Source organism: Populus alba, chromosome 10 (genome assembly GCF_005239225.2).
Source record: "Populus alba chromosome 10, ASM523922v2, whole genome shotgun sequence".
Taxonomy (NCBI): domain Eukaryota; kingdom Viridiplantae; phylum Streptophyta; class Magnoliopsida; order Malpighiales; family Salicaceae; genus Populus; species Populus alba.
The window spans coordinates 14849464-14877238 of NC_133293.1; the positions used below are offsets into that span (position 1 = coordinate 14849464).

At 33.7% G+C, this 27775-nt stretch overlaps 2 protein-coding genes and 1 long non-coding RNA gene across 6 annotated transcripts; 2 read left to right on the forward strand and 1 right to left on the reverse strand.

The window, feature by feature from the left end:
• The first annotated feature begins 4666 nt into the window (after nt 1-4666).
• Nucleotides 4667-17924, forward strand: LOC118046461 (uncharacterized). Of its 4 annotated transcripts, XM_035055393.2 has the most exons (25): nt 4674-4961; nt 6328-6408; nt 6525-6624; nt 6764-6848; nt 6944-6993; nt 7879-7958; nt 8335-8394; nt 9075-9174; nt 9269-9346; nt 11217-11284; nt 11391-11459; nt 11543-11620; nt 11699-11794; nt 12674-12744; nt 12883-12960; nt 13074-13167; nt 13993-14091; nt 15080-15297; nt 15386-15500; nt 16073-16204; nt 16291-16398; nt 16475-16584; nt 16673-16768; nt 16856-17037; nt 17111-17345. In XM_035055393.2, exons 1-25 carry the CDS (start codon nt 4917-4919, stop codon nt 17203-17205), a joined length of 2388 nt encoding a protein of 795 aa, XP_034911284.1. In that variant the 5' UTR covers nt 4674-4916; the 3' UTR covers nt 17206-17345. The 4 variants fall into 4 exon arrangements, 3 of the variants coding, with proteins under 3 accessions (XP_034911284.1, XP_034911265.1, XP_073267908.1); XM_035055374.2 differs by having other exon boundaries at nt 4675-4961; nt 16856-17924; XM_073411807.1 differs by lacking the exons at nt 4674-4961; nt 6328-6408; nt 6525-6624 and adding an exon at nt 7608-7781 and having other exon boundaries at nt 6762-6848; nt 16856-17924.
• Nucleotides 17925-21833: 3909 nt separating this feature from the next.
• On the reverse strand, nt 21834-23035 carry LOC118046455 (uncharacterized). The gene is made up of 2 exons (XR_004687175.2): nt 22592-23035; nt 21834-22097 (listed from the first exon to the last, which is right to left on the reverse strand). It is a non-coding gene; the product is annotated as an uncharacterized lncRNA (long non-coding RNA).
• Nucleotides 23036-23354: 319 nt separating this feature from the next.
• LOC118046443 (outer envelope pore protein 16-2, chloroplastic) lies at nt 23355-25625 on the forward strand. Its single transcript, XM_035055350.2, has 7 exons — nt 23355-23643; nt 23856-23907; nt 24026-24109; nt 24287-24318; nt 24537-24570; nt 24785-24852; nt 25303-25625. The coding sequence occupies exons 1-7, from the start codon at nt 23518-23520 to the stop codon at nt 25444-25446; spliced, it is 540 nt and encodes a 179-aa protein (XP_034911241.1). The 5' UTR covers nt 23355-23517; the 3' UTR covers nt 25447-25625.
• The last annotated feature ends 2150 nt before the right edge of the window (nt 25626-27775 follow it).

The window sequence follows — 27775 nt, forward strand, 5'->3', positions numbered from 1 at the left end:
TTTTATATGTATTTTTTTGCTGCATATAAATTTTAACCATAATTTTTTCCAAGTATATATGTAAATCCAACTAAGTATGGAAATTTATTTTAATTTTTTTTTTTTAAATCTTAATTTTATACCTCAAGAACGCAATGTAAAGCAGTAGCTTAATGGCCCACTAGTTGCTGCAAAATCTACGACGTCAGCACTCAGAGTACTTATAATCAGATTTATTTTGGCCGTGCAAATGTATCTTTGGAAAAATGTTGCGAGTATACTCCACTCATCTCATTTACACTCCCATGCAGTGCTGGTACAAGGAATCTGTCGTCCTCAGACCTGAAGTTCATCTCTTCTGTGAATGCTAGCTGGCTATCAAGTGATGGACTATCAAAGCTACTAGTATAGTTTCACGATGAAAATCTGAATTTTGTTGGAAGGACAGAAGAGAGGCCCTCTGTCGGCACATATTCTCTGTATGATTGACGTTGACAGAGGGACTGGCAGAAAAGTAACCAAAAAATGAGATGGGAATAAAATTCAACAATAAGAAGCTACAGTTGTAAAACTAGATTCTTGTGATACGCCTGTGTTCGATTTTTTTCTTCAAACCTTGAAAAAAATGATGTTAGAAAATAAAAAATTTAATTTAAAATATTAAAATGATAATATATTAACAAATATTTATTTAAAAAAAACATTGTGAAAGTGATATAGAAAATCAACTCATAAAACATTGTATAATCTAAAAAATAAAACCATGATAGACCCGTGAAACCTGTATCGAAACAAAATAAAGAGTTCAGTTGTAATCAACTAGATATTAAAGACTAGAACTGAAAAATAAATAATTCAAAAACAATAAATTAAGTGAACTTAGATTAGTAGCCCTTGCTACATGGCAGAGCATGCCAAATTGTTTCCAACATAAAAATTGATGCTTAGGTTATGATATTATTTTTAAATAAAAAATTCAAGAATTGAGTTATTAGCTTGATTGAATCCAATAAGCACAATTAATTTAATAATATGATAAAAAAAAATAACGATAATAGATAAATCAAATAAAAAAAATTATCAATCATCAACTATAAAAAATAAATCACAAATATAATACTTCAAAATAAAGAAAACAAAACCCATCATTAATTGTTGTTGCATCATGGAAATCAATCCACTACTAAAAAGAGTTCATTGAAATGATCGTAATACCATTGCAAAAAACTACATGACCACAATAAAAAAGTTCGCATGCACCACTTGAGCAATAACCCCCAGAGCAAACCAAGCAAAAGGCTACATGACCACTTTTTTTATTGTGAAAATATTTTCAAACTAGTTTTTTTATACTACATTTTGACTTCTCTTTTCCTAGCCTTTACATGCTTTTTTTCTTCTCAGAAACAAATACAAGAGTTTGTTGTAAATTATGATTTTTTAAAAAAGAAAAGAATTTGTTTCTGTAATTAAAATCTATTTGATTGTTACAGAGCAATGATATTTTTTTCAGTGCAAGCCAATATAATGTAAATTGGAGAGCAAAAAGTTTTCATGAGATTTATTTGGTATTGCCAAATTGATAAGAAATAAATTTGTTTCCTATTTAGTCATTTAGCTTTCAATTCACACCTCTTTTTTAAAAAAGCATGCAATTAGATACTAATTTAGACTTAAAATATCTTGATTGTGACAATAAAAAAAATTGATAATTAAATTGAATTTTTTAAAAAAAAATCATTGCTCCAATCCTCAGTGTTTTTTCTCATAGGGCTTAGTTTCATTTAACTATGTATTTTTTAAAAAAATTATAAATCTAAATTTTTTTTACCTAATAATATAAACTCTAGATTTTTATTCGAATGGAATAAAAATAATATTATATAATTAGATTATCATTTATGTAAGATATTGAGATAACTATTATAAATTATAGTTTTATTTTTTTATATGAAAAATAGTTGTAATCTTGATATATTTTTTATTTTCTATAGAAAAAAATATTTGTTTTTCAACAATTAAACATATTTTTTAATTGAAAAAATTGAGAAAAGAAAAGGAAACTAAAAATAAAAAGAAATTGTTTTTTCTATACTTTAACACGCTTATTATTCCAAAACAGGAGAGATTAAAATAGTAGAGACAGAGGAGACAAAACATAAATAGAATTGTGATTGGCAGTGGAGTACAAGATAAAGTGATTGTCTCTGCATTTTGTTTAATTACGGTGGACAATAGAGGATAAAACAAGATATAAAAATATATATTATACTCTTAACATGTATTGTTGTCAAACTTACATATTGAAAAAATAATTAGATAATTTTTACTCTTTTTTAGTTTATATTGAGTGTTACGATTGATAATATTATAATAATCTTAATTATAAAATCATGATTAACTTGATGGGCTAACTTAAGACTTGAATTGGTACGAGCTTAGAAAAAAATAGAGGAATGATTGACCTGACTTGATAAAGTGAAAAACCTATGTCAGCTCGGGACAAAATATGGGTAAAAAACTTGATCAAACCAATATTGTTTTGATTATTATTTTTTAAATAATTCGGGTTAGTTGGGTTGACTCTCTTAGTAGTGACTTGAACCTTACATTGTGTTGACCTTGGGTCAACTTGTATTTATCATTTTGACACGTGACTCATGTCTTACCCCGTGTCGACTATTGAGCTAGGTTTAAATGATAATAATTATTTTTATTTTTATTCTAAATTCGGTAAACCTTACCTGTTGCTAGAGACTCAGAGTGTGTTTGACAGTGTGGTAGCGGTTACTTTTCAAATAGCTTTTCGTGCTGAAATACATGCCAATGATTTTTTTTATTTTTTAAAAATTATTTTTAATATCAGCACATCAAAACGATCCAAAAGATACAAATCGCACTCAATTTTAGCAAAAAAAAAATTCAAAATTTGATGAAACGCAGGTTGAAACGCACAGCTAAACACTCTCTCAACCAGTGACCTGAGTTTTGTCTTATATCGATCATCAAGTTGAGTTTTAAAATTATGATAATAATTATTTTTATATTTACTTGTTTTAATTGGATTATTCTAAGATTAAAAGTTTTTTTACAATGATATTTTGTAATAAAAAATAACAAGTATTGCTTTTAATAAATTTTCTTTTTGTACCTCTAGTTTTTGAAATAAAAAGATTAAATTTAAAATATATTTATTTTTATTTTTATATCTTTGTCTTTTAAAACAAACATATTTTTCTCACCGTCTTCTTTTTTTTTCCTCAGGAAGCAAACCATTATTTCTTGAACCGCCACCGTCCAACACAAGCCAATCATTTCATCCAACGTGGCACTTCTCCAACGCTTGATCACCTCCAAGCTAATATTACAGGTCCCAATAAGTACTTGTTTCCTGCGACCTAAATTCAATTGTTTACCTGTTCTCCAATTATTGGACCAAACTCTAACCGCCATGTCATCTTAAAACTCTGAGCAAAGACCAGACATTCACCTAAGCAGTAAATTACACGTGCTGCAATTTGCCAATGTGAGGAATCCTGTGCGTGCCTATTCATCACAGCGAGACATGGGACCCACTCGTCAAACGTGGATCGCGAGAGAAAAAAATGAAAGAAAGGGATTGAACGTGAATTCCGTCCTTGTACTTACTATCATCTCAATGTCAGTCTTATACTAATTGCTTTCCTAATGTTATCCCTATGTTCATGATCTGCAGGTGAAATTATCATCTGTGGGATGTCCATCAGCAGTAATAGCGCCGACGAGTCTGTTTTATCCGGAACAGAGGGATAGAGGGTAAAAAACTTGAGCTGCCTGAACTGCTCAGGTGAAGCAAGCCGGGGTAAAAAGAAAAAAAAAAACAGCTTTTAATCATTTTCAAATAATAAAATTTTACTCAATTATCCAGACTCTGAACCCTATTTACAACCATAACTATTACAAATCAATCATTCATAATTCAAACATAATATTAGTCTCGACTATCAAAAAATCATAACAACATCTTGTACGTAATGGACATGAAGTTTACAACATAGTTTTTAGCATGACATGCATTGTAAATTTAAGCGGGCCGATGATTAAACTCTATAGTTGTGATTACACATGAAGAAAAATATTTGAATATTTATTTATAGTCGTGAGCAATCTTTATGTAAACCATTACATTTTATAATGTCTATCTATTTAACCTCACAAACAATTAATACCTGTTTTTTATATAATAATATTTTTAAATAACCTTATATTATTTACAAGGAAATTAAAATAGCAAGAATCAAGATAGCTAAGCAAATCTTTTAGCTAGAAATTATCTGAATTAAAAAAAAGAAGTAGAATCTTGTATAAATTTACTAGAATCAATAAAATAGTTAGAGAGACCTAGAAAATTCGATAAAAGCTAAAAATTAAAAAATCATGGATAGGAAAAACAACTTTACTTTTTACTTTTTATTTCTTTATATACATATCAAGACATATACATATACTAGCAACAAAATCAATTCGATAAAAATATCAGTAATCAAATTGATTCGACCGAATGCTGAAACCCGAGGGATCACTTAATGATTTCTATCAGAAAACAATGCGCGCAGACAAATAAAAGGCCTGTGGCTTTTCCGTAAAATTCAACAAAAACAAGGGCAGTAATAACCCTGCAAAAATTTCAATGTATGTAAACGCTTGCACAGAAACGAATAAAGAGAGAGAGAGAGAGAGAGAGAGAGAGAAATCGAGAGGTTCAATTTTGCCTTTTCATGGCAGTTAGGGTTTGCTATTGATCCCTGGAGCTCTTAACTTTTTCGATACTGCATACTATTTCTCCCTACAATAAACCCTAATTTAACGTGTTTATAGTTAACTGCGACTAGTCTGATTGAATTTATCGGGAAATCTTTGAATTTGAATCGTAAAGTAAGGAGTTTGCTGCCGCAGCTATGGGCGCGCAAGAGAAATCGCAAGCGAACTCCAATTCGTTGCAGGTCAGTCCGTTTTCGTGCAACTCCAGTAGGGCTTCGCAATTAGTTTTTTTTGACCAAAAATTGGAGATTGTGCAAACCATTACTAATTCTTGAAAAGCCTGATTCTGCTCCTCGGTTGTGGTTTTTATAATTTGATTTGGTAGCGTTAATTGAATCTACTGTTTAATTTTGGTAGTGTAAGCGTGACCGTTGTAATTGAATTGGATAGGTTTTCTTGTCTTGTTAGTTAGCTGGTATTGGTATTCGTGGTTGGCTGGCTTTATCATTAATTGCTCGGTGAAGTCAGTATTGGATTGGGGTTTTAGCAGGTATTGACTTGTTTTGTTGAGATGAGTATGTTTAACCGAAGGGGCTAACAATTTCATGGTCTAAGTGCAGAGAGTTTTTGAAGTTGGTTTTGCAAATTTATGCCGTTGAAGTGTTTGATACTACTGGTAGAGGATGTAGGCTAGATATCCTCTTGTTTGCATAGAAAGATGCTTAAATGACTGAAGTCCAGTGTAGATTTTGTGCTACAGTGTTATCTGATTAAAGAGTAACATTGAATTAGAAAGAAATTGCTGCTTTAAATTTTTTGAAGCTTTTCAGAGTTTGAAATCAGGGAGTCACTTCTATTCATAGGCTTGCTGGAGTTCAACCTGAACTCATTTTGAATTTTGATTCAGTCAAGACATGGGCCAGAGGGAGCTCCTTTGGTTTTTCTTTAGCTAGACGTGTATGGGTCTATGTTATTATTATGGAGTTCAGCTGTGACTTTTTCAGTGACCAAGTCGAGGATTCTTTTTAAACAAGTTCCTCTGATAAATCCTAAATTTCAATCAGTGAAGCAGGAGTGGCTATGCACCATTATCACTTCCTTTAGTTGTTCACTATTCCACTATTCACCATTCACCATTCACCTTTTTTTCTTTTTTTGACTGGCACTTCCTTTCCTCTCGCATTTGTTGGTTTCTGCAATCAAAGAAATTACCTATTGTTGTATGAGACTGCATCTAGGCTAAATATGCATGCTACAAAGCAGCATAATCACGGACTTTGGACTTTGGGATGGCTTGATTATTGATTTAAAATTCCTCACTGGACTGGTGACCTATGTAGTTAACATGGGAAGCTATTTCTCCTAATTCTTCAGGCTTACAGTTTTGGATTTACCAGTGGTATAACATGTAAAAATGACCTGTTACGCCTTCCCTGTGCCTCATTCCTTGATCAAGTGGAGATTTATTAACAACAAACCAATTTTTTTTGCTAATTAACTTTGAGTTAAGGTGCTGTATACTGTAATTTTTTGGTTTTTGCAGTAGTTTTAGTGATAATGGCATGCCCTTTATAGATGACCCATTAAGCTATCATTTTGGAATTGCAGCGGGTGAAGGTCTACCGTCTGAATGATGATGGGAAATGGGATGACCAAGGGACCGGGCATGTTACCGTTGACTACTTGGAGGTCTGTTCAAGTCTTTGACTTGAATGTTAATTTGCATAAATGAAAATTGATTTTGTTATAAAAATCATTAATTAACCATATCACGGGCTTTGCCAAATGCAATTGCTATGATGCAGAGATCAGAAGAGCTAGGCTTGTATGTTATTGATGAAGAGGACAATGAGACGTTGCTTTTGCACCGTATAACCCCGGATGACATTTACAGAAAACAAGAAGGTATTTGAGTGTTCCCAGAAATTACAACTATTGTGTTTCTGCTGATTATTCACTAATACTAGAACTGCATTGTCTGGTATGTGAACCTTCATTGAATTGTTCTGTTTTGATCAAATGATTTCTGCACATATTCTTTCAGATACAATAATTTCATGGAGAGATCCAGAGTTTTCTACAGAATTAGCACTAAGCTTCCAAGAGACTGCAGGGTGCTCTTACATATGGTAACAACTTATGTTTGTATCTGATTTTGTTTTACTTATTTTTCTCTTTGCTCTTCAGTAATGTGATTCCATTGAAACATGTTTACTTCATTTAGGGATCAAATCTGTAATGTGCAAAGAAGTCTACACTTTAGTACTCTAAACAGTAAGTATTCTGTTCAATTTAAATAATGTATCTCCTATGGAAAAAGACAGCTGTCTTGTAATTGTGTCTTTAGTAATTGAATCTCTAACAAGCAGCATATATGGTTCAAGTTTTCATAATCAGTTCTAAAAAGCCCCTCCCCTCCCCTAAAGGACCAAATTCTGGATTTTCCCTAACTATGAAAGGACATATTGGATTATCTGGTGCAACCCAATTCATTGACTGTTTTGTGCTTTTCTAAGTGTCTGGATATGATTTTTTGCTTTTATGTGTTTGCCTGTGAACCTTGTGTTTAGACCAGCAACCCAAGCTGTTTGCTATTTTATACTTCTCTAAATGGTCCAGATTTGCAGTTCTTACTTGCTCGAGTTGACTGTGTGCCTTTTGTTTAATATAATAAATTTTAGTCATGGTTCGTCTATCTGTATGCCTTAGTGTAACCAGCAGAAGTGGACCAGCTACAAGGTGATTTTTTATTCCGGGGATGAAAATCATGTTTCCTTGATACTTAGGAATGAGAAACTTCAATGTTGTTGTTTGTCATATAACAAAGCAATAACGTATAACTTGACATCGTGGCGCCACTATATGTTTGATGTATTCTTGTATCACAGCAATATTTTTGCCCACAATTGTTGTCTAAATGAAGGAGATTTTTGAATGAGCTTGAGAACATACAGCAAAAATTTCAATTGGTATTGAAGGATGTCAACCATATTGTTTAAGTATACCAATTGTTGAGGAGCACCACCTCCAGTCTTCCCACAAACAGAGACTTCTGACTACTTGTAGATACTCTCTTGATTTTCCCTGGTTTAGCATTATGTTATCTTTATTTTTTTGCTTGGAGCATTTGTGGTCTTATCTCTTTTCTAAAATTTTCAGGTGAGGCATTTCACAGCATGAACAGTGAGTTGAGAGAGTTGCCTGCTGTTGAACATTCTACACTTCCTCTAATACTTAAGGTTCTACTTCTTTTTTATTCTTATTTCGTTTGATTAATTTTTATGTTATAGTTACTTCTCAAAAGGAAAAGTAATTACAGCCTCCTAGTTTTTTCTGGTTATTCCATTGAACTGTATCAACAAGAGTCCCTTTTGTCTCATTCTATATTGTAGTTAAACTGGTTTGCAATATACATCCGGTGTTTATGCTATTCTTTAGATTTTTGTATTTTAGTTCCTTGCTCCCAAATACAGGATTTGGGTAGATTCTAGGTTGGTATGTTACTGATGTGGAAATAAAAAAGATTAACATGTTGACCAGGATCACTTTGAGCTCTTTATTTCCTACATAGTCTTGGGTGATCTTGTAATTAAGCTGAATGGATTTGCTTTGCAGACCATGTCTGAGAGTGGTATCGCAGATCAGATGAGACTGACAGAGCTAATATTGAACGATGTAAGCCTTGCATATTTTTTTTTTTGTCATGTTGACTTGGTTACTGTGTGCCTTGACAATAAACTGTTGATGAAATTTAAATTTGGTTCAACGCTCCTGGCCATTAATTACATATATTTTCTCAGCTCCTATTTCCTGCATACCAAAGTACTTCCACATATCTTATAGTATCCTTTCTATGAATTTTTTTTACTAGCTGATGTGATCAATATTCATTCACAAGATCTTCAAACCTCAGCACCAAAGCCTAAACGAAATAGAAATGGGCCATCTACAACTTTCAAGTAATCGCTGAAAGTTAGGCTTATGACTCTATATAATCCATGCCATATTAATTTTTGCTGGGATTTGTTTCCTTCTCAAGTCTAAAGGCAATTTGTGTATCGAATCAGAACAGAAGAAAACTGTGGTTTAATGTTGTTGTAGGTAGTTTCTGAAGCTGCTTTGTGTATATTTTGGACATATGACTTGAAACATGCTTGCCGAGAGTGGTTGCATTTGCATCTTGTTTACAATAATACAACAAATCATTTTGCTGTCAAACTCTGTCTAGCTGTATGCTGATAGGGAGTAAAAATTACTGATTTTGGATCTTTGTAAAGGACGGTGCATCTGAATGTTTATTGGAGAAGTTAACATGATTAATTGTTCATTCTCTGTTAATTTTGTTTTCCTCACAGCAAGATTTTTTCCGGAAGCTGATGGATGTTTTCAGAATCTGTGAAGACCTAGAAAACATTGATGGTCTTCACATGATATTCAAAATAGTCAGAGGGATCAGTGAGTAATCCTTCCTGGTGTTGTATTTATTTGTTTGTTGTTTGTTTGCTTGCCCCTTGTTGACTGACATTGAATGGTGTGTTGTAACCCGTAGTTATGCTCAACAGTCCTCAAATCTTTGAGAAGATATTTGGGGATGAATTGATCATGGATGTTATCGGCTCACTCGAGTGTAAGTTCAGTTTCTTTGTTGGTTCATAACATTCTGCTCTAATCCTTTGCACATGAATCTAATTTTGAAAAATTGAATTATTATCTTCATATTATAGAATACACTCTGCATACTTTTGCTTGTATGGTTGGTTACAGGATAGTGGTGAGCGCTTTTGGTCATTGCTACAACAACTGTCTGACAGATTTTGGGTCCTGTTTCATTATTTTTAGCTTTATTTCATTTGGCATTCAAGCATTATTGTTTCATCTCTTTCTTTTTTTTATGTTAGGATTTTTATGGTTGTGTTTTTTCCATTTCTTAATATAGACAGAACTTCCATTTTTCCTTCTAACATTAGGGGTGAGCATTTCCGGTTCGGTCCGGTTTTCACCTAAAAAACTAACCAAACCGATTTATTTATTCATTTTTAAATCAAAACCGAAACCGAACCGAAACCGGTTCAAACCGACCAGTTTCGGTTCGGTTCGGTTAATTGAAAGGAAAAACCGGAATAAACCGATTGCATCTTGGCCATGCATATCAAGCAAGTTTTCTGAATCAGGAAGCCAAAAAGAACAAGATTCAAACGAAAATTTGAAAAAAATAATTATCACAACATCCATTACAGTAATCGCAACATGAATGGAAAATCAACATTCTTGTAAATAAATATAGAAAATGAATACATAATAGATCTACAAAAATCAGAAAAAAAACTAAATAAGAACAAAAATTAAGAGATAAAGATTGAAGAGAGGGGGCTCCAGAGCTGCTGTTTGGTTGTTAATCCATGAGCTTAGTCGACTATGCTTAAAGAAAAGAACAAAAAGATTGAGAGATGAGACATAATGATGGTTCGTTCACCGGATCTACTTTGGGGGAGGAGGGGAGTTGTGCTTAAAGCCTTAAAGAAAGTTTGAGAGAGATGAGAGATGAAGATGTTGAGGGAGGATTGTGAGAAAGGTTGAGAGATAAGAGATGAAGATGGGGGCTGTGATGGGGGGTTGTGAGAAAGGTTGAGGGTTGAGAGATGAAGATGGGAGGGGGGCGGTGCTGAGAGATGAAGATTGAGAAACATGGACGATAAATGTTGAGAGTGAAGATGGGTTGGGGGCTGAGTTGAGAGGTAAAGATTGTGAAAGATGGGTGGCGGCTAGGGTTTAGAAAAGAGAAGGGGAAAGCTGAAAAGTTGGTATTTATAGTACTATTAATTTTTTTACTTGAACCGGTTCGGTTCGGTTCGGTTTATTCGGTTTCAGCTTTTTAAAACCGAAACCGAACCGAACCGGCTTGTTTTTTAATTTTTCTAATCGGTTTGATCGGTTTTTTTTTACTATTCGGTTTTTTCGGTTATTTTTTTTCCGGTTTTCTCGGTTTAATCGGTTTTTTGGTTTTTTTGCTCACCCCTATCTAACATCAACAACCATAGGATCTGCCAAGCAAAGTTTTGCACAAGTTGCATAATTTTAATGTTGCTAGCAGTTTGAACTATGTTTTGGTTGATGTTTAAGCTAGACCTATAGGCAGATAATACAAGTTTTAATTACTTTCTTGGTCAAAGTAAAACATACCAATTGTTTGCATTTGTGATTGGTTTTGTTTCTAAGCTGCCTGGTCAGTTTAAAATCATTATTGTTTTTTAGCATATAGTCAAGGGTCAATAATTTTTTAATATTTCCATTTATGTTTCTTTCTTTTTCCCTACAAAAAATGCACTTTGTGTGTAACCACACTCACATTGGACATAGCAAGCCTCGGGATATAAATTTTCATTTTAGAGATTTCTGGTAATGTACTACTCTAAGATACGTGCACAAGAAGAGTTATAATTGGTTGATACTTTGCAAAATATTCTTCATCGTTAACTTATCTTGAATTTTGTTTTTAGATGATCCTGAGATTTCTCATATCCAACATCATCGAAATTTTTTGAAAGAGCATGTCGTTTTCAAGGAGGTAACATATTACTGATATCGTAGGGGATTTGGGGGGTGGGGTGGGGGGTGAAGATGTCTAGTGAAAAAGTCATTGTGCATTGCTGACACTTACTCTATTGTTTAAGGCCATACCAATCAGAGATCCTCATGTCCTGTCAAAGATACATCAGACGTACAGAGTTGGTTATCTGAAGGTTTGTTTCTTAAATGTTGAAGTTTGGGACGAGTCAGTTTGCTGTTTGGCATAGGAGTTCTTACATCCTATCATCTCTTTTAGGATGTTGTTCTGGCCAGAGTATTGGATGAGGGCACAGTTGCTAATCTGAATTCCATAATTCATGGAAATAATGCTGTCGTAAGATTAAAAAACTCATTTTTCTATACATGATAAGTTCCATACAAGTTCAACTCTAACTGTGGTGTTCTCTTATAGGTTGTTTCTTTGTTAAAGGATGACAGTACCTTTATTCAGGAATTGTTTGCAAGGTTGAGATCGCCTGCCACGTCTGCAGAATCAAAGAAAAATCTGGTAATCGTCAACATCTAAATACTTTCCATGTTTGATCTGTCAGTTGATAGATAAAGTGCAACCTTGAAGATGGTATAAACATTGATAAGTAATTATTTATTTAATCTTGTGTAATTTTTCTTCTGTGCTGTGTACAGAAGAAAATGACTTAAAATTTGCTGAAGATCGCTTATTTTTGAGACTTTTTTCAAATGACTTAAAATTTGCTGAAGATTGCTTATTTTTGAGTGGGTTAGATGGTGCTCTAGGTATATAGACAGTGACTTCCCTGTTTTACCAAAGTGTGTATGAACTATTCAAGCATATTGAATTTAATTCTAAGATGAGCTCAAAAATCCTTGTTGATATTATTATTTCAGATGTTCTTGTGCATTATGGCTTTTGGTATTGGAGACTTTCCTAATAATATGGTTTAGTGTGTAAGGGCTGGGTTTTAGATGCTATCTCCTTCTCTTGATGAAAAATATCTGTGTGAGAAGATGACACTTTGTCTCTTTGTTGGGATTCTGTTTCTTATGAAATAATTGTCTTGGATTAGAGTCATAGATTTGTTTTTGTGGAACATTCCAAGTTCTTTTATATCTTTTATGGTTCGGCATCTGTGTTCATTTCCATGGTAATTAGTTTAAGGGCAACACCACATTAATATATCAGCATAGAAAAAGAGTTCTTACTTTGAAATACTTGGCTAAATCATCCTTTAATGCCAGTTATTGTCATAACTGAACAGCAATGCTGATGTCCACTTTGTTAAACTTTTGGAATGTCTGGGTAGGTTAGTGTGTTGCTGTTTTCTGTTACCTGTTATGTATGAATACAATTTTGTGTGATCTCATGATATCCTAAAGATTGATATGTTTCCTCATTCCATGCATATAGGTATATTTCTTGCACGAGTTTTGTAGTTTAAGCAAGAGCCTGCAGATGGTCCAGCAGCTCCGGCTATTTAGGTATGAGATGACTGAAGCTGTATGCATCAAGAGTAGGATTTTGTCTTTTGTGGCTATATCAGTGCCAAGTAATTTCTTGTTTGTTTTGCTTTCCTTTATATTTATATGTTAAAACAATCAAATCCTTATTTCTTATAGGGATCTCATGAATGAAGGTATCTTTGACATCATTGCTGATACTTTACAGAATCAAGATAAGAAAATTGTCTTAACTGGGTAATGGTTGCTGTTCATTTTTGTTTTTAAATTTTTTTGGCTGTTTTTTTTGTTTTATGAATTTTAACAGTGTCCTAGCTACCCCTAACAGCAAATCATTCTTATGGATGCAGGACAGATATCCTCATTCTTTTCTTGAATCAGGATCCAAACCTTCTGCGTTCTTATGTTGTTCGGCAGGAAGGAATTCAGCTACTAGGGTTGTTGGTATGTATTCTATGATCTGTTTACAATTCCTCAATCCTATGATATTCTTGGACATGCAAACTAATACATAAAATAATGTCTTGCACAAACCATTAGATAAGATGTACCACTGTCCCGAGAAGTGACAAAACTCTTATTTGTATGGCCTTTGTGAACAAAAATCAGTTATCTTTTAATTGCATTGCTTAAAGAACCAAATTCAAAAAACATTTTTTTACATTTTTTATAACTTTGGAATGCGTTCTTATAATGTGATGTTAAAAACTAAATTTACAAAGCTGATTTGCAGCATGAAAGAAAATCAACACAAACCTTGTTTTCATGCCTTTTAAGTTAAGAGAATCTATTATCCTCTCGACCTCCAAAATTGTTGATTTCATATTCAGGTGATATTGTTCAGCAATTTATGGACACTTGAATGGCCAACCAGTTGTATACCATGCCTCAATAATCTATATATGTAATAATTTTTGTCAAGGTCAATTCCATTGTTATGGTTTTTGAAGAGTTCACATCAACTCCAACTAGGAAATGCTCTACCGCACCCTTGGAATCAATTTTTCCTAGCGTCTCTATGAATCTATGAACTACAAATGTAGTGATTTGGTGATGTTATGCTTTGAGATTTGTTTGTTCTCTATAACTCTGTCTTTGCCACTTGTGCTGGCATCTGATTTTATTTATAGTATATTGCATTTTCCCATGACTGTTAGCTCTTTAGTTCCATGTTGTATTGCATCATGTGATTTGAATTTTCTTATACCTTTTCATGTGTAAGTGCACGTGTTCTATATGTTAAAGGAACTAAATTTATTTTACTTACAGGTTAAAGGAATGATAACAGACTTTGGAGACGACATGCATTGCCAGTTTCTTGAAATTCTTCGCAGTTTATTGGATTCCTATTCACTGTCAGGAGCACAGGTACTACTAGTCTTGATAATTCATTCTCTCATGCAGCTATTATGTTCGGTCATTAAGTTTGCTGAGTGGTAAATGGAGTTCATATACCATTAGTGAAAATTTGTTTGGTTGCTATTCTGCTTGTTTTCTTCTTTTAGCCTGCAACTGTTTTCTGTTTTTAGCCTGCAACTCAACTGTAAATTTACACACTGAAAGATGGCTTGGCTTTCTCTCCCCCCTGCCTTGCTATGAGCCTGAGTTTTATTTGTAAGCTTGCAGTCAGCCTATCCCGAATCTTAATATCGTTAAAGTAAATAGCCTGTTTGATTTCTCTAGTCCATTTTTTACTTATATTCCTTTTTTCATTCAAAAGGAAAGCTTTAATAAGTTAACGGATCAAAGTGATTTTAGTAAAACTTGTGGAAGGGGTGGAATTTTTTTGAAGACCTCCATCCAAACAGATGTTGGGGGATAGATCGGTCTTCTTGGCAGTGATATGATGTTTTTCTCTGGGTCCTTTCCAGGGTTTCTTTTTCCAATGTCAAAATGGCTGGAGGGCTCTTTAATTATATTATTTTTTGTTTCATTTCTGTATTTACTCCAATGTTTGGTATCATTGTTGAGAATGATTCATTTTTATCATGAAAAAAAATCCTTGGCTCCTATGCATTGAATATTTATTACCTAATTCAATATTTGGTTATGTCATCTCCTGGGTATATTTATTATTGGTTCTAGATTGCACATTGTTTGCTGGTGCTTGTGCAATTATTTTGCTATTTTATAACATGCAGTTGGGGTGTGTGCATTGTGTCTATGTTTATACATGCAGGTGCAATGTTTTGAAATATAATTAGTTACAAAAAAATTGGTGACTCGTTGGATAACGTTGTAGTAACTTGGATGCATACTGAATATCTTCCTTAAATGCACACTTTGAATATTGTTTTAATGTGAATTTATGTTGATAATGACTGAATTAAAATGATTTTGTATCTCTTTGCTGCAGAGAGATAATATAATTGAAATCTTCTATGAGAAGCACTTGGGCCAATTAATTGATGTTATAACAGCATCTTGTCCTAATGAAGTTGTTCCTCCATCGAGTGGTAAATCTTCAGGGTCTGGTGAGAGAGTTGACACTCGGAATGGAATGAAGCCAGAAATACTCTCAAACATATGTGAATTGCTATGCTTCTGCGTACTGCACCATCCATATAGAATAAAGTAAATTTTTATACAAACTTTCAAGTAAAAGGGCTCAATTTCTTACTCTCAATTTTGTAATAAATGACTGTTTTTCTTCTGTTTTCAGGTGCAACTTTCTCCTTGATAATGTAATTGAAAAGGTCTTGACACTGACACGAAGGAAGGAAAAATACCTTGTAGTTGCCGCTGTTCGTTTTGTTCGCACTATCCTTTCCCGCCATGTAAGTCACCTTGATGAAATTAACTCTCTAACAGATCTATCAGGCAACTGACTGTTCTTCTATGGCCATAATGCCTCCAAATACTGTAAAATATTTCTCCATGCATTACTCCATTTACAAAATTTGTTTCTTTTATTCCCTGGATTGTAGATTGTGCTTTTCTTGGTGATTTAATCTTGTGAAGATGAGGGATAGGCAGTATCATGATTACAGAAAACATCTCTGTGGTGCAAAATATGTACGATTAACTGTTATTTTATCTGAGGATACGTATATTGTACAGTACTTTCCATTTTCCATGGATGAATGTGATAGATTAAATATTTTTGTAATTATTGAGTATAGAATAAATATAGAAGAAACTAGTACTTTTTTTTTTATGAAATCATGCATGGTTGGATATAAAAGAAAATGACCGGTATGTGTGGCATATTAATCCACTAAAATATTTGAATAATGAATATAGCAGCTGATATAGTGGATGCTGGTATTATCTCCCTTTTGTAGCATTCTTATTGACAACTATGTTTGTATAGGTGTCTTGATATTCCTAATTTATATTTCACTTACAGGATGAGCATTTGATAAATCATTTTGTCAAGAACAACCTCCTTAAACCAATTGTAGATGCCTTTGTAAGCAATGGAGATCGTTATAATCTGCTGAACTCTGCCATTTTAGAGCTTTTTGAGTATATCCGCAAGGTGCCTACTCTATTATCACCTCTTTTTTCATTCCATCTTTAGATGTGTTCAGAAGTATGCATTGCAGTATAATATGTTCCATGCAGGAAAACCTGAAGTCGTTGCTCAAGTATATAGTTGATTCATTCTGGAATGAGTTGGTCAAATTCGAGCATTTGACCTCCATTCAGTCTCTAAAAGTTAAATATGAGCAGGTATTTTCACTTTTGCCCATTTTTCTCTTGTTTATTAGTCATTGTGGTTTCTTGTTTCTAACAAGTATAATTGCAGTGTCTAGAGCAGTGTGGAGCAAAAAGTACCGGTAACATATTAGACCCGAGAAAACGAAATGATGAACGTGCTCTAGAAAAAGAAGAGGAAGACTATTTCAACGAGGACAGGTATGTTTTGCTATTTGTGAACCTGTATGCCCAGACTTTTTGATGAGAACTTCCCTCCCATAACTACTGAATTTGAATATCTAAGCAGCGATGAAGAAGACACAGCTTCTGCATCCCATACCCAAAAACCACAAGCTCAACCAGTTTCATCCAATGGAGTTGCTGCAGGGTACCCATCATCACGGTACTGTAATCACCTCATGCTAAAACATCTGGGAAACCATTTATAAATATTTGATATGTTCCTCATGTCTTCCTTGTGATTTTGCAGTCCACGTTCCAGTGGGCTTGTTGATTATGATGATGATGAGGATGATGAAGACTATAGACCGCCTCCTAAGAAACAGCTAGAAACGCCAGAGGAAGATGAAGGAACTATTGAATCCCTTGGGATGAAGCGGAAATTGCCTTCCAAGGATAAGGAACCTGAACTAGTAAAGAAACAGCAATTAGGTAAACACTCGAAGTCAAGAGAGAGTGTATTTGCTGCTTTATGTTCTACACTTAGCCATGCTGTCTTGCCCAGCACAAAAACTGCAACTGCCGTGCATGCAACTCCTGTGGATGGAAACAAAGGCTCAACTGAAGAAAGTCACCAAGAGAATGATCCTGTCATTTTGAGAACCTGTTCTGATGACAAAAGTACTTCAGGTGAGGAAAATCACAAAGAGAAGGATCCTGCTGGTCCTAAAAGCTGTTCTGATTGCTTACACAGCACATCAGAAAATGGACAGATGATTGGAGATGATGGTCCATTAATACCACCACCTAAATCCTCACCAGAAATGATCGTAAACGGGTCCTAAGTTATCAACCAGGATTGTGGTTAGCAGGTTGACATGTCTGGTTCCCTGTTTTATTGAACTCATGGATGTCGCAAATCAGGCTAGGATTGCTGAAGGAATGGCATTCTTTGGAGGAGCTGAGCCGAAAGGTGGGTGATTGACGTTCATGGCTTTCAGTTATGGTAGGAGAGGATACTGTATAGTGCCACCCAAGGTCATGAGGAAATACTCATGGGAGAGGGGCCCAAATGCCCCTTACCAGCCTCTCTGATTTTGAACGGAGAAATCATGGCTTTTGTAAAACCGAACAACCATCCAATGGACTATTTCCCCCCCTTTCAGTTATCTGTGTTTTAATTTTATTTTTCCTTTCTCAACTTAAAAAATCTTTTTTTTTTTTCTAACTGCTCTTATTTAGCCAGTGTAAACAATATGATAGAAAGGGCATCAATACTTGCCCTGCATAATAGGTCCCCTTGTTACAGTTTTGTGGTAGTGGATGTGGTTGTAATAGAGGAAGCTTTTAGCGAGCTGGTGAATGGCCAGATTTTCTCAGTTGTAGCTGAAATATATTTTATTGACCGTCGGGAACCAAAATGTTCTCCCATCTTTGTTTATGCATTAATCAAAATGGGCCAATTTGCCTGTATATCAAATGGTTACAGTAAGTGTTTTGACTTCATGTTTCTACAATCCTCGTGACAAGTTGATGCAGCAAGATGCGGATACAATGATGTTCGCAAGTGTCTGGTGTTGATAGAAAATTCCTAAACGCCAAAAGTCCGGGTGTTCAGATGAGGATGGTGAAAATTGGAAGGCCTGTCATGGTTACACAATTTAACCTCTTTCTATTTGTGGCCAGGCTGCATTTTTTTCAAAAAATATTTTTCAAAATTAATATTTTTGTGTTATTTTTATTGTTTTTTTAAAAACAGTATACTATAGTAATTGGAAAGCCCTCACTGCTAGATAAGCCCCACCAGAACACTCCCTTCCCTCACCCCATCAACCGACTGGTGGAGCAACAAATGCAACGCTATCAATTGCCCATTACTTTCGGGATAAACTATTTGGTGAACTCTAAAAGAGAACCCCTAAACCAGATCGACGTGGTGTACTTGCTAGTCACTAGAGTTGTTATATTTAAGTTTTTATTGGTTAATGCGTTTCATGATTTTTTACTTAAAAATAAATTAAACTAATACTTTTTAAAAACATTTTATTATTTTTAATATCAATTCATTAAAATAATTAAAAACATATAAAAAATATCAATTTAATATTTTTTCAAGAAAAAAAAAATTTAAAAACATATTAAACCACAAAATAATATCAACTATGCAATAAGAACCTCATAAAGTTGAAGGCATATCTCCATGTGTTTGTGACTTGTATATCATAAACTAATGGTTTACATAAAATAGGTTTCAAACCCTAAAAAATAAAAAAATAAAAATTGTTGTTGTTTTGGCCCCATGACTCAAACAGCAACACCCACATCACTTGAGGTCACTTATACGACCATATTAGTAAATGAAAAATTCTCGACCTACCCCAAATGCATCCTTTTTTTTTTTTCTCTCCTTTTTCTTCAGCTTGTCTCAGTTAACTTTTTCAAGTTTTGAAAAGTGAAAATACGATGCTACTCATGCACATAAAACTTTTTATGATTAATTGACACATTCTTCTAAGTACAAACTTTTATGCAAGTGAAATGCCATATGTTTTTGCTAATGAACACATGCAACCACTTTTTATGTAACTACGACACCTCTTTCTCGACCAATTACAATTTCTTACCATCACATCACTAACATTCACCAATTTCTTATGATGCAAGACACTATAATCATACTCTTACAAGACATAATATATGTAATGATTCTAGCTCCTTGGAGATACAAGACATAATAATATGTAAATCATTAACGATCATGCTCTTACACTTAGAATGAGCTACATATATTATTCTCATAGGTGATGCTCCAAACGATCCAATCACCATTGATCCCCATATAAGTCTCACTCACACACAATAAAGAGACCTAAGAGTGAGATAAGTCTCATGGCCCTACGAGTTTTCAAGTAAAAACATAACCCCTGCCAAATAAGAAAATCCTCTCTCTATCATAGAATATTGCACACTCGACTCTTCAAAAACTGTCACTTTAAAGGCAATTTTTGATAACTACAAAGGACTCACAAAACCCCGAGAGCATATATAAAATGTGAGAAACATTCTAAAGCTTGTCATACAAGGAAGTGATGTTATGTGCAAAGTTCTTCTAATAATGCTCCGTGGATTTACATGCCTTACTCTATTCCCCAATATCGAGATCTCAGCTCCAAACTCATATCTCGCTTCAACATAGCATTCCAACAACAAAAAACACCTTAAATATCTTTGTCATCATACAAAAAGAAGATAAGAGCATCAGAGCCTATTTTCAACGGTTCAACAAGGAAATTCTCAATATGGAATAACTTTTTGAGCTTGTTGTCATGGAAGCATTGATCAATGGAGTTTACAACTATTCTTTATGAAAAATGTTGTATTCCTTACCAGACCAAAATCTTCTCATCATCAAACACATAATGGAAAATCACATCAGGATAAAAGAAGTTAGAGTGACTAGATAAGGCCACTCTCGTTTCCATTTATGAGAAGAATCCTCATAACACCATCAGTCTTCCATAAGAGCATCCAAAAGTAGCACGAAATAGTACATCCATGATCAATTGATATTCCTAAAGCTAATGATTGCACCACTGACCACTATATGGAGTTATGGACCGAGGTGCTAACCATTATCAAAGAAAAATAATATGTACAATTCCCACCTCTTATGAAAAGTGTTATGAACATGGGGAACTCTAATATATCTTGCATCATCTTTTGATTTTCAATAAAAAAAACAATAATTTTTCTTTATATTTTCATGTTTTTAAACTTATCTCCATAAAAAATTTTCATGTCTCTATCAAATCTCCACAAGTATCTCCAACATCTCTAAAAGGATAAGGGATTATTCTTTAAGTCCTAGTGATTGTTTGTCTTCTAATCCTATTGACCAATTGTTTCAAAAGAATCAAAGATCCTTCTCCAAATTTATATGAACACGTAACTGTAAAACGATAAATATTTATACCATAAGTATTTTTCTCCCTCACTTTTATTGTTTAAAGTCTTCCAAACATGTCCATGTAAAAGACTGGAGGGGCAAATGATGGTGCACAAAAAATAGGTTTTAAGCCCATAAAAAAATTAAATTAATTTGTTACCATTTTGGCCATAAAGCCCAAATGACAACAACTGTTTATCTTTCTTTGGGCCGTGTCCTAATGACAATACCTGCATCGCTTGGGTCTTGACCTAAATGACTACAATAGCACATGAAAAATCTGACCTACCTAAAAGCACCCTAGATTTTTCTTCTCCTTTTTCTTTAGTACATCTTAGTGTACTTTTTCAAATTAGAATATGGTGTCGCTCAACACAAAATATTTTTCATGATTAGCTGATATATTCTTTGCAAGTACAAACTTTTATGCAAGTGGAGTGCGACATTGTATCACGAATGACCAAAGAAAAACCACTTTCTATGCAACTCCTATTTACTAATTTAAGTATTAGAAGATCCCTCATTAACGAGAAGCTTATTTTTCAGGCGAACCTCCACCCTAATTCGTGAAATCTGATGGCAAAAAGCAAGCTCAGACGAGGTATCCGTGTGGCTATGTAGCTGCAATATGCCAGCAACACATGGAAGGTTTCTGCGTGTGCTCATCAAAACATTTTATAATGTTATTCGTTCACTAAAAGCAACAGCCAAGAGAAGAATAACATTAATTGGCCAAGGGTGCAAAAATTAAGGCCGGGAAAATAAAATAGACAGGAGGCAAAATACTTAGCTAGGTATTGTAAAGATTTAGTCCAGCTTTTAATAAGTTACCGTTAAAACCTCATGAACTGAACCTCTGAGTTATTGAAGATTTATTCAATTATTAACTTTAAAGTTAATATAATTAATCAAAATACAAATAAACTGACGAAACCTATGTTAACAAAAAAAATAAAAAAGTGCACATCAGATTACACTACAATCACGAATAAACATGAACACCTTCTTTTTTCCTAGGTCTGTCAATGGCAATCCTGGAAATAACAATGCCCGTCACTCTTTGTTTTACTGCATTGATTAATCTTGTAGACAATATGCAATCAAGATTAGGGAGAAAGAACCCCAAATCCAAAAGAAGTTGCCATCCATAGTTCCTAGACATAAACAATCAGCTGTCATAAAGGCTTGCTTCGCGATATTTGCAGGCCTCGAAACACGTTGCCTGTGAATTGTTCTGGACGATGAAAAGTTGCAAATTGGCAGCTAAATCGCTGTGGGGGAAAGGGTGTCAAGCAAAGGCACAACGCAAATAGAATTGATTTTAAATTTGAGCACAAAGGAGTCGATCGAAGACTTACCTGGGCTTTCCCTTGTCTTTGAATCCGAGTGGCTCTTTTTCGGATACCAAATAGAGCACAGATCAAGGCACTAACTAAACCTTCATTTTTATCCCTTTTTTGCACTTCTGATCAGAAGTGCTTTGGAAATTGAAAAATCTTCCATTACAGATTTCATCACAATAAATAAAAACAATGAGAGTTTGCCAGTTTAGAGACCCAAGAAACAATGGCTGGTAGAGGAAAGACCCGAGACAACAACACCGGCACTGCACAATCACAACAGGAAAGCAAAAGGGAGGAGATATGTAACTAGAAAGAAAATGACCTTTTCCATCTTTTGTCACCAAAAAAAAAAAAGAAAAAAAATGCAGCAACAAATAACCGAGGCAGTATTGAGGGGAATCCTAAAATCAAGAGATCTGAATGAAGAGACATGGATCCCAAGACCCAACATCTTATTGATAATTCTCTATCACTTCTTCATTTTGAGTTTGAGACACTTCTTTCCTTTCACCCCCCGCCTCTGTTTTTCTTCTGTGGTTTCACCCGCCATGACTTCTAAATTCACGTATGATGCTTTACTTTTTAGCTACTTCCTTTTCAATTAATGTTTGGTTGATACATTTATGGAACTTGAACATTTATTTGGCTATTCTAAAAATAAATACAAATCATGACCTTAAACTGAAGTATGAACTGATTACATGATGCTCATTTCTATTTAAAAATATAGAACTTATTGAGAAAACACTTGACATACCAAAACACTGATTACACTTGACATCCATATACCATCAATCGCTTCCAGCAAACGGCATCGCAGACACCTAGTTTTCTTTGTTAATTGTTAATAATCAATCATCTGAGTTCTGATAACAATAGATACAAAACTGAAAACTCAAGGACGCGGTGGCGATCGCCCCGGGAACAAGGCTTTGATCAAGGGAAGAACAGGGGCTAGATGGTGCTAGCTAGCTAGCTGTATGGCGTGGAAACCAAAATGTGAGCTTGAGAAGCACCCTTGGAACGATAATTAATTCAAGTCTTTCTCATGACCGCGTTTTTTCTTCTGATTAATCTTATAATTATAATTTTTACATTTTAAATAATCAATCGTAACGTAAGGCAAACGGCTCAATATTATTTATTAGTGGATGTGTGTTCATATGATTTTAACATCACAAATAATTAATTAATGCTTAGCTTTGTACTAGGTATACTGGTATGTTTGCTTTCATCATTGTTAGTTAAAACCAGTAAAATAACATGGGATGTTTGAGTGAGTTGTTTTTTTAAAATATATTTTTTTATTTTTTTAAAATTATTTTTTATATTAATATATTAAAATATCTAAAAATATTGAAAAAAAAAATAATTTAAAAATATATATTTTTAAAAATACTAATAAAAAAACAAAAATAAAAGGTGCTTAATGGAATTACCGAGTCTACCGACACATGGAGCGCAAAATAATATTAATATCCCAGGAATCGCCGCCAGGTAAGGATTCTCGTCACTAGAAGCAGACACGTAAACCTGCTCTCAAAACACGTGTCCTCTTTAGTCCATACTTGCAGTCGGTAGCTTGCTTGCACCTCTTCAGTATTTGTGTGTTTGTTTTTGTTTTCCTTATCATCATCGCTTACTGTGGAATCTTGGTGCCTGCGTAGACAAGTGAAAGGAAAGATGAGCCACAACTTGGAAACGAGGTCATTTGTTGATGAAATCCGTCACTTTGATAAAAGTAGCTTCTTCGACTTTGGTCACCCTCTCCTTAACCGTATTGCCGAGAGTTTTGTCAAGGCCGCTGGGGTAAACTTAATTACATTTCTTGATTAATTTTTAGTTTCTCTTCTTCTTCTTGTTTTTTTCAAGAATGAGGGTGCGGAACACGAGTGCTATCTAATGAAATCATGTTCGTGGTGATGAATTGGTAGTAGTTAGTGTTTGTAGATGCATGTAGTGGTGTTCGTGTTGCATGCCAAACTTTAGCTAAAATTGACGATACCATGTTGGTCATTCAGATTGGAGCAATTCAAGCGGTGTCTCGGGAGGCTTATTTCACAGCCATTGAAGGTGGCGATGAGAACATTTAATTTTGATTATAGCTTTATTTATTTATTTTTCTGTTGGAATAACGTCCTGTTTTTTTATTCATGCCATGTATGTGTATGCGGGTGTTATTTATGATTAGGTGCTGGATTGGAGTCAAGTGGTGGTTTGCCAGCGGAGATTTCTGTTGATGGCAAGAAGCGCCATCATTTGCCTGACCTCAGAGGTAGACGTCCAGTTCTCTCAGATCTTGAAGTGTTGAATGTAGCCACTAAGTTTACTTTGCTAGATACTGGCATTGGTAGTTATGATTTTGATGCAGGAACAAATTATGACATGTTTTGAACAAATTATGGCTGGCACTGCCTTACGGTGTTAATTTAGTTTTCTTTGTGTTTCACAGGTGAAACCAACAGAAAATCCCTTGAAGCCTTGGTGAGTTTCAAATCCTACTTGTCGTACTTGTATTGCAGACCTTGTTTCAGATTAGGGACACGCTCCTGTGGTAGTGGCACCCAAATGTTTGCCTTGAATAATAGATATGCTTTAGACAAACTCTTTTCTTTCTGTTGTATCTACAGCTTTTCCATGCTATGTTTTTCGAGTACTGCTATGTCTCTGAGTAACATTGCCTTGTTATTTTTGTTTCATAGGTGAGGAACACTGGAAAGGAATCCTTACAATGGGGTGAGAATACATTGAATAAATGAATCATTTCGTTTAGTTTTGTTCATACAATGGGGTGGATAATATCTTTAGTATAATCATATATATCTTGCAATGTGGTTCATGGGGGCATTTGCGCATTGTAGCGAGTGAGGATTTCTACTACACGCGGGTGTTAAGAGGAAAAATTGTACATCAAAATGCCTTAACAAGATCCGTTTTCTTAATGCTGCAGGCCTCGCAGCAGGAGTGTATTCCGGCCTCACTTATGGACTCAGGGAGTCTCGTGGAGTTCATGATTGGGTAAGGTCATTAGGGGGCACAAGTAAATTTATCTACTGTCTTTTGACGTATGACAAACAATTTTCTGGGCACATGCTGCTGCACCAACTATTTAGTATTTACACCAAAGATTGTAAAGCATCATGGGCAGTGTGTTCTGTCTTCGTTGCTTCATTTTTTTTCTGTTCCCTTTTCTGATGGGAAATAGCATCATGGTTCTCGATTAGAAGTGCTTGTGCAAGGCTAATTTTAATTTGGCCCCCGATACTGATCGAGATAAGTATCAGTACCGTGGTGGCCCGGCTTCACCACCGAGGCTTTTCTCTTGAGCAATATAATGAAAAGCTGCTGTTTTAGCTGCCGGTGCTTGCCACCCCACATGCTATCTTGTCAGGTCTTTTCCCTGAGGCAGGTTTCTGCCCTTTTCAATTATTAATCAATACTAAGCACTTCCCTTGAAATTGGGTGCAGAAAAACAGTGCAGTGGCTGGAGCAATAACAGGTGTGGCACTGGCACTGACAGCAGACGACAAGTCCCATGAGCAGATTGTGCAATGTGCTATCACTGGAGCTGCGATCTCCACTGCTGCAAATCTTCTTACAGGGATATTCTAAGAAGGAAATTGTGAGAGACTGGTGGCGTCTCATATCAAACCCTGGCTGCCATTTTCCAATTTAGCACACTACTTTACTTGTTGCTGGTGTCTTAAGAATGTTCTTATTAGGATTTCTTTTTGAACTGGATGTTTTATCATAATCTGTGATCCTTTAATGAACTGATGTTTTTTCTTTTTTCCCCTTTTTTTAGATTTTCGAATTTAGTAACAGTGTTTAGTGTCCGAGTAAAAATAAATTTAAGATAAGATATCGCTGGTAAAAATAATTTAAAACATCCTTTTCGATATAGCCAGTTTAAAAAACTTTTGACTCAATTGTAAATTTGAAGTTATTTTTTAATTAATTTGTTTAAAATCTATTTTAGCCAGAATTTTTTTTTAAAAAAAAAAATCCATGCATGTAACCTTATTTATCGCGTTCATCCCGTGTTTTAATCGGGGTCAAATTCCTGACACTGAAATAGGCGAGGAGTATATGCTTTAACATTGAAAAAAAAAAAAAAAAAAAAAAAAAAAAAAAAAACTAAATGAGTTGGGCATTTTACTTTGGTTCTAAACAGAAAAAACAAATTAATTTTATTTGAAAAAAAATGTAAATATTAAAGTTTGGTTTAATTATTGTTTATTTGGTTTTTGAAGTTTAATTTTTTTTTTAATTTTATTCATAAATAATTTATTTAATTTGTTTTTTATTTGATGATCTTCTTATTTTTAATTACTTTATTTATTGTATTTTTTTTTATTCTCGTCCTTTTGATTTTTATATTTTTATCATTTTCTTGATTTATTTTTTTAAAATTTTGTGTTTTTTGACAATTAATTTCATTTGGTTTTTATCTAATTTGATCATCATTCTTTCATATAATTTTTTTTATCATTTTCTTAGTTTTTTTGTTTTTCAATTTAGTCCTTAATTATTTTCTTTTATTTTTTTTACCATGTTTGGTCTTGGATTTTAAATTATTTTACAATTATACATTTTACTTTGTTATTTTTTCATGGTTACCTTTCAACAAGGAATCCTTTATTGAAAATTGATTTTCTTTTTCAAATTATCATTTGACATTTGGTTACTGAGCCCTTAGCCTTATTGTTTTTTAGTGTTTTTTTTTTTTTGTTGAGTTATCACGATCTCATATCTTGGATAATAATAATTAGTCGAGTTAACTGTGGTTGTCTTAGATTTTTTTTTCCTTGTTTTTTTTTTTTATAAATTGATTTTTTTGTAACAATTTCATTTTACGTTAAATTATTGGCCTTGAGTTATATGTTTTTTCACTCTTTTTTTGGTTAGATTATCCTGACTACAGGCTAATCAAATTAACTTAGGTTAGCTTGCATTTTCTTATTTAATGCTTTTTTATTTAACTTTGATCTTTTTAGCTAGGTTTTTTTTTCTAGAAGTTCTATTTTTTTTTTATCATGATCTTATATCATGAGTGGTGGGGCAATCAAGTTAACTCAGGTTGACTCGGTTTTTTATCCTCAATTTTTTATGACTTTAATTTTTTTTAATTTTATTATTTTTCATTAAATTTGCTCTTGAGCTGTCATTTTATCGTTTTTATTTATGTTTTGTTATTTTGAGAGTGGGTTAGTCAAGCTAACCCATGTCATCTTGCATTTTCGCTCACAATGTTTTTTTTTTTATTTAAATTGAGCCTTTTTTGTTAGGTTTTTATTTTGGAGATCTATTTTTTATCTCAATCTCATGTCGTGTGTGGCGGGTTAATCGAGTTAACTCGGAGTTGACTTAATTTTTTTTTCCTTTATTTTTTTTATGAGTATTTTTTTAATTTCATCATTTTACATTTAATTATTTACATTTGAGCTTTGTCATTTTTTCACTTTTCTTATTGTTTGATTATTCCAAAAGCGAGTCGGTAAAATTAACTCGGACTGACTCAAGGTTTTATTTGATGTTTTTTTATTGAACTTTGGTTTTTTTTGCTAGGTCATCCTTTTGAAATTTTTTATTTCTTATCCGATTTTATATTAAGAATTATTGGTTCGTCAAATTACTCCAAGCTAACTCGGGTTTTTTCCTTTGAAGTTGTATTTTTTGAAGTTTTTTTTTTGTTTTCATTTGATATTAAATTACCATGCCTTAAACTTTATAATTTTCTTTTTGTTTTCTTAAGAGTTCTTTTAATCTCATATCTTTGGCTACTTTTTAGTTAATTTAATTTGAATTATTACTATTTGAATACTTTTTTTAATTTAATTTTAATAGATATGTTCTTATACCTGTTTCCCCAAAATCAAATCTAGCTCTAAAAACCCTCTTTGTGTGATTTTATATAATAACCTTGCGCACAATAAAGTTT